Source organism: Agrilus planipennis, unplaced genomic scaffold (genome assembly GCF_000699045.2).
Source record: "Agrilus planipennis isolate EAB-ADULT unplaced genomic scaffold, Apla_2.0 scaffold265, whole genome shotgun sequence".
NCBI classification, from domain to species: domain Eukaryota; kingdom Metazoa; phylum Arthropoda; class Insecta; order Coleoptera; family Buprestidae; genus Agrilus; species Agrilus planipennis.
In genome coordinates, this window is record NW_020438953.1 from 250937 (window position 1) to 257937 (window position 7001).

At 30.9% G+C, this 7001-nt stretch overlaps 1 protein-coding gene across 2 annotated transcripts; it reads right to left on the reverse strand.

Moving 5' to 3' along the window:
* Positions 1–98: 98 nt before the first annotated feature.
* Positions 99–6912, reverse strand: LOC108741847 (alpha-1,6-mannosyl-glycoprotein 2-beta-N-acetylglucosaminyltransferase). Of its 2 annotated transcripts, none has more exons than XM_018476809.1 (6): positions 6606–6912; positions 2316–2715; positions 1090–1331; positions 734–1028; positions 461–675; positions 99–383 (listed from the first exon to the last, which is right to left on the reverse strand). In XM_018476809.1, the coding sequence occupies exons 2-6, from the start codon at positions 2694–2696 to the stop codon at positions 167–169; spliced, it is 1350 nt and encodes a 449-aa protein (XP_018332311.1). In that variant the 5' UTR covers positions 2697–2715; positions 6606–6912; the 3' UTR covers positions 99–166. The 2 variants fall into 2 exon arrangements, with proteins under 2 accessions (XP_018332311.1, XP_018332310.1); XM_018476808.1 differs by having other exon boundaries at positions 734–1040; positions 6606–6910.
* Positions 6913–7001: the final 89 nt, after the last annotated feature.

Sequence of the window (7001 nt, forward strand, 5' to 3'; positions counted from 1 at the left end):
TTGGAAGATGTGTCGATTTTTGATTCATAAATGAGATCATTACACCTTTTAATTAAAAATGAGATGAATTTTTATAAAATACCTAAATAAAAAATTTGGTCAATAAAATTTCGAAAAAGAGTGAATAAAAATCTCAACATCTTCAAGACTTTGAGCAAAAGCATCATTAAACATATTTGAGGGCCATTGCGAGACATAGTATGTGATCCCTTTTATCACCCCAACCCCCATTCCCTTTGCGTAGTTTCGCCTTTTTTAAGACTGTAGTGTAACTTAATGTAAGATAGGACGGGTACAAATATTTCTTTGCTGACTTCAAAACCTGTTGAACCTTTGAAATTATGGCTGTCGAAAGACAATTGCTTTTATTGTGGTGAACCCCGCTACAAGAAAAAAAAAAGGGAATTAATAATAAATTTACAAGTGCCTACTATATAAGTGCAGATTGTTTTGTACGTACCATTCTCCAATATGGAAAACCCTGGGTGCTCTCACCACCATTGTATGCAATTTGTGCTTTAGACAATTTTGGGATACCTGTTGCAAGGACCAATCCCAGTTGTAGTCGTCATATTTACAAAAGAATTCAGCACAGCCAACTATTTCTACCCACGTGCTACGATTAAAAACCATCCCCATATTGTGCTTGCTACTTATCCAAGGTGTTACTTCCACCTAAGTATAGAACGTAAATTTTAATAAATAAGGGTAGACCAATAAACGAATATCTTACTTTTCTGGAGTCGCTGTAATAATTATAAGTTTTCAAATAGTTCCCTAGGGATAACATGTTGCAGTAGCGACATGAATCCTTACTCGCTTGTTCCATTTTTTTTAACACATAAAGAAAATCTTCAGCGACGTAATGGTCCTCCTCTAGAAGAACCACCAAACCTGTGTAATTTTTCATAATTTCCAATTCATTAAACACTCTATTCGCTTTCCACCACCAGTGGTGCTTTGTTTGCGTAAATTTTGCCTCTCGATAATGTCCATAGTGATCAGGATACATCGCATTTTTGCATTTCCTAGCCACAGCCCTTAAATTATGTTAAAGTATTACATTAAAATATAGGTACTTTTACTTACAATTCTTTCTTCATGTTACGTGGGCAGTCTTTAGGATCTTCACCAGGGAACTCGTTTGGATGTGTTTGAATTGAAAATGGATAAAAAATTTGTATTACTTTGCAAAAATCGATGCTTTGAACCAGCCCGTTAATTTCTTCGTCATAAAAATCATGTGAAAATATAAGCAGTACCTGAGCTATATCAGTAACTTGGGCTAGGCTTACTATAAGATGCCTGAGGTAATTTATTCTATCGTGTACCTGAAACACAGTTTATTATTTAAGATAAAAATTCAGAGGTTGTATGACAAATATTTTGATTTTTTATATACATGTTGGACGCAAAATCCGAAAACGAACGTTGTTACTCTTAATCAAATAATAGAAAGAAAAAACCGTTGGTACCATGAGATTCTACGTATTGTTTTACATAATTATCACTTATCAAAGCTTACAAAATACCTTCCATCTCTCAATGATTTAACGAGCGCTTTTTTATATTTAAATTAATCTACGCATTTTAGCAAAAATAGTGCCGGAATGTATCTATTTGATACCGCACTAGAAAGCCGTTGGTACCATGAGATTCTACGTACTTTTTTACATAATTATCACTTATCAAAGCTTACAAAATACCTTCCATCTCTCAATGATTTAACGAGCGCTTTTTTATTTTTAAATTAAGCTACGCATTTTAGCAAAAATAGTGCTGGAATGTATCTATTTGATACCGCACTAGAAAATCGTTGGTACTATGAGATTCTTCATACTTTTTTATATGACTATCAATTATCAAAGCTTATAAAATACCTTTTATCTCTCAATGGTTTCACGAGCGCTTTTTTATGTTTAAATTATTCTACGCATTTTAGCAAAAATAGTGTCGGAATGTATCTATTTGAGACCGCACTAAAAAATCGTTGGCACCATGAGATTCTACGTACTTTTTTACATAATCATCACTTTTGAAAGCTTTGAAAAAAACTGACACCCCCTAATAATTTCATGAGCGCTTTTTTAATGTTTAAATTGTTTTCGGATTTCGTGTCCAACATACATACATGCACTTTTTTATTAAGTTTGTGTTGGGACATTAAATTTCGTAACACTCAAAAGTTTTTTGTCTAAAAAACTGATTTATAAAGTCTGCTTTGTTGAATCTTGATCGCAAAAAAGGATGCCTTAGATACGAATCTGTTTTCAAATAAAATAATGGTCGAATGGACAGGAAAATAAGATAGTTACCTGCACTACGATTACAATCGAATCATTCTGCAATGGACCAAAAATATTTTCATTGATAACTGTTTGCTCTTTGTTGTATCTGTTAATGAAATATTTCATTTCGGAAATGTTGAGGGAAGATTTAGAAAATAGGTTACCGATAGTTAGATTTGAAAGGGACCGATTAAAAGGCCTAGGTGTAAGGAACTTATGCAGAAGGGAAGGAACCATACTAAGAATTGCTGCGTATGAATCATTTATTTCCTGGCCGGTATCGGATGAGTTTCTTAAGCTTAGAAAGTTTAGCTGGAGCCAAACGAATACGACAATAAACAGAAGCACGCTGTTCCGGAGCCATGATATTCCACGGCGGCGTACTAGCAGGCTTCGCCTGCTGCTCATAGTATATCATCCCAATGACCTGATAAAAAAAATTGTATAACTTTAAAGTTTTACTCCCACTAATTGTGTAAACATTTACTTCAACGCTATTATTAATTGAGCAAATCGCGTAAAAGTTTAAGAAAAAAGTTTTTAACTCGTTTTACGATTTCAATAACATTTTCGTAAAAGTTTTAATGGTTAATTATCCGAAATTGTTATTGAGGTACTTACTCCACGCCACTTAAAATTGTTTGCTGTTGAATTAATAATTGGAACATTAATCAAGTTAATTAATCATTTATGCAATCGTAACTGCACCTTAATTTATATCGGTCGCCTGTTTTTTTTTTCTTTTTTTAACCGTAATGATTATCAAAAAATACATCTACCACGACGTTTTTAATTGCAAATTTCTTCATATTTTCACACTTGTCAGAGAAAAATCAGCAAATTTAGGATTCCATTTGTATTATGACATAATTTTGTGCCATGCGGAAGGCTTGAAACGCTCTGGCTGTAGTATTTTCACAGATTTGTTCTATCGTTAAAAATAACTAGGCTTTGGGCTAAAAGCGTAATTAAACTGATATTTTCAGAAGGTTCGGTTAAACAAAAAAAAAATGACAAACTTATCTGTATGCATAATTTTTGAATGTGAGCAATCGCGTTCGCGTTAATAAGTATTATTAAACATCATGATACGGTTTATTACTTTTTTTTATGATACAGTCATTGGTCTGGTGGGTAAATCATTAAAAGGAGAACGTTAATATTATTCTCGGAATAAACCGTAAAAGCTGGTAATGTTTAGGTAATTGTTTTTGTAAATAACTGAAACAAATGTTGGTTATTAGCAAGGTTATCTACTTAAGTACGCGCCTGTAGTACGCAACTTACTTAAGTATGTACCTACTTCTAATGTTAATGTTACGTAAAATTCGCAAATCGATCTGCATTACAAACAGGTTGTTGTTTATGAAGCAACCGGCTTGAAAACCTAGATACTGAAACTCAAATGCAGACAGCATTTCACAAAGAAAAGAAAACGTTGACAGGTTTTTACAAAGTTTCTATTTCCTTCGTGTAAGTCCCATTATTGCTATATATGTATGTAGGTATCTTTCTTCTTCATTTAAATTAATATAAAAGCATCTTATGATTTTCTTCTAATACAATCGCTCAAAACCTAGTAATTAACAATTTTTTTTATCTTTCGTGTTTGATTCTTCATTCGTATGCTTTGTGGCATCTGGTTTACCTTTTGGCATGTTTAGAGCAATGACAGAACATGATATTAGAAGGTAGATACCTAATGGAGGAAAATATAAACTGTAAAAGAAATAGATAATATTTTTCTTTTCTTTTTTTGTTTGAGAGTAACAATTTCTGATAATACACATTGTCTACTTACACATTACAGCTAAAATTTATAATAGGTATTCACTTGATGCTAAAATCCAAAAATATACGTGTTTATTGCAATTATTTTAAAAAGCGTAACTATGCAGAAACAGAAAGCAAAATATAAAGCAGTCGTCAAGTTATATTTTTGGATTTGAAATTCCTGACTTTTAATATCATTTCTAAGTTCACATATTTGCGAAAAAGTAACTGACCTACATTTAAAGAGGGGGGGGGCTAGTGACATTTACCCATCGACATGTTTGATAGCCAATAATTTTTAAAATGTCGCATATTTGAATAGCAGATACTAAACAGGTACATGATTGATAAAAGGTTGTCATATTTTAGTAAATCAAGCATAAATATTTCTATGCCACGTCATCAGCTATTTTACCTACTTATAAACTGTAATTCCGACTTGAAATCTATAAAAAAAATGAGCTGCAGCCAAAGGCGTGTTCAAGTGTTTTTTAAGGAATAATACGCTCTAAAATCAATCATGTCACAAAAAAGAAACAATAGCCTTAAGTTGACAAGCTCATCGGTTTAATTAATGCATGAAGCGAAGTATGAGCAGCATTTTGCAAATTAAGCAAAGCTTTAGAAAAACAAAATTAACCATTTAGTTATAGAAAGCACCAGGCTTGCTGAAAATTTGTCATACCTCGACAGTTTTTCCTTAACATTACCCACACTAAATATGTACTATTTTTTATCATTTTATAACGGTTTATCTTGTACTAAATAATGACTCTAATTTAACTATTAACTACAATTACTTGTCATTTTGAAACAGTTATGATGCGTAATGTATTTTTTTAATTAAGTGGGGAATTGTGTAATTGATAGTCGCAGTTACAAAACTTTGTTGTTTATCATTGCAATTAAAAGTTAATACTGATATAGTTCAAAAATTTTTAAACATGTGTCTATTCAATTGAAAACACCAATTATATTAACAGTACAGAACTAAATATTATTGTTTAATAATTGAACCATGTATATTTAATACATGTACACTACAAATACATACTTTATGCATACAGTGTACAGGTACACCTGCATATTTGTAAAAACAGTTATAGTAACTGACATTTCATATAATTAGCCAACGATAGTGTTATTAACTATCTGTTTTATTTCTAAATGCCTGAATTCCAGAAATAATTGTTGCATAATAGAAACAGACTCAGTGAGCTTATAAACAATATTTTTGCAACAAAATTAAATTTAGTATTTATATTAGTAAATATATCATTCATTACCTACCAATTAAATAAAGTAATAGGTTGTTGGTCCGAGTTATTGTAAAATAGTTACACAACAGTGAAGCTTATGGTTAAAGTTCGTATATATTTACACGGTTTTGAGTTTTACCAGAATAATAAAGAATAAATTTAAAACCACGAATAAGGAAATAATTGACTAAACGGTTCAGAATTTTGCAAGCCATTAAGTTTTCAATTTAAATCGAGGTAAATTTATATAACAATTAAAGCTGTTTTATCATCGGGGAAAATACGTCGGTTAAGGACATACAATTATTTTATGTGAGTCATGACGTTTGTATTTTAAAAATTGAAAATAGTTTTTTTAATGTGGTTTCATATAATACCCATCTTTACATCCAGCAAAATAACAGGAACGTGTTTGCATAAAAACTACAGCTACTTTTCATAATTTTAAATGTTAACAGTTTGTTGTCACGTCTATTAATATTATATACAGCATATATACGTATGTGCATACACATAAATATATAGCAGATTGTGTTAAGGTATATCCAGTACAGGTCATAAGTTAGGTGTTGAAAAATTGTTTCGGCCTATCGCACTGGTTTAATAGCTATTTAATAAATATGAAATAGATGTCATTAATTTAGAATCCTGAAAGCAATATAAATCTCTACTTAAAAAATGCTTACTTTCGAATTTTTAGTAATTTACAGTATTTTGTGTCAGGAACTTTTGCGCTGAAATGTGCGAACTTTTTCATTTTATGTTATAAATAATGAATATCAAATAACAAAATTTGTAATAATAAAAAAATAAAACAAATTGTACAATTTTCAGAACAATAAAAGTTTATTGGGTGTTTCACCAAAATGGAAACATTCTGTTAACGCTTGCGTACATTAATTAACAATAAATTTGTAGCCTGGAAATTAGAAAAACACATTTAACTTTTTTTGTATACCACAGTAATTCAATTTTACCTTAAAAGTAGTACATATTAAGGTGTAGGTAGAAAATGTTTTTTTAAGTTTTGTTGTTAGTATTTATTAACATGTGTTGTTGAATGAATTTAATGTCGAACCTGTTTATGATACATACGCATTTACCATATTTTGCGTTAAAATGATATTGGAGCATATTTTATCATTTCTTTTATGTTAATTTACAACGACCTGCTAATATATTTTTTTTATTAAAGCAGAAAGACATTATTTCATCGATATTGAGTTAATTTGCTTTGCCCTTTGTTAAAAAAAAGACAAAATGCTAACTAAAAAAATTTGCTTACCAGTCTGAATTTATTGATCTGCAGGAAGAACTGTTTTTCGCGAACTATATTGTTAATTGACTTCGATTCACGGTTGCGATTTTCTTATTCTGCCTTCATCATTTTCGCTGTTAAGGGCGACATTTTATATTCTTTTCTTTAACGATTGCAGACTATTTTTCGGTGTAGAGAAGCCAAAATAGCGGTATTAAAATGATACCATTTACCGTGCGTTATACAGCCTACACTTTAGCAAGCGATTTAGCTGGATCGAACGCTAAACGTAGTATAAAACACAACACTCTAAAGTGATACTCCTCTGGGCATAACAATATAACATGCCCAGTAATAACTGTTCCGTTTTCATTGGCTTTTCAACATACGCATGCGTTATTTCAAATAAAAAAAATAGAATGA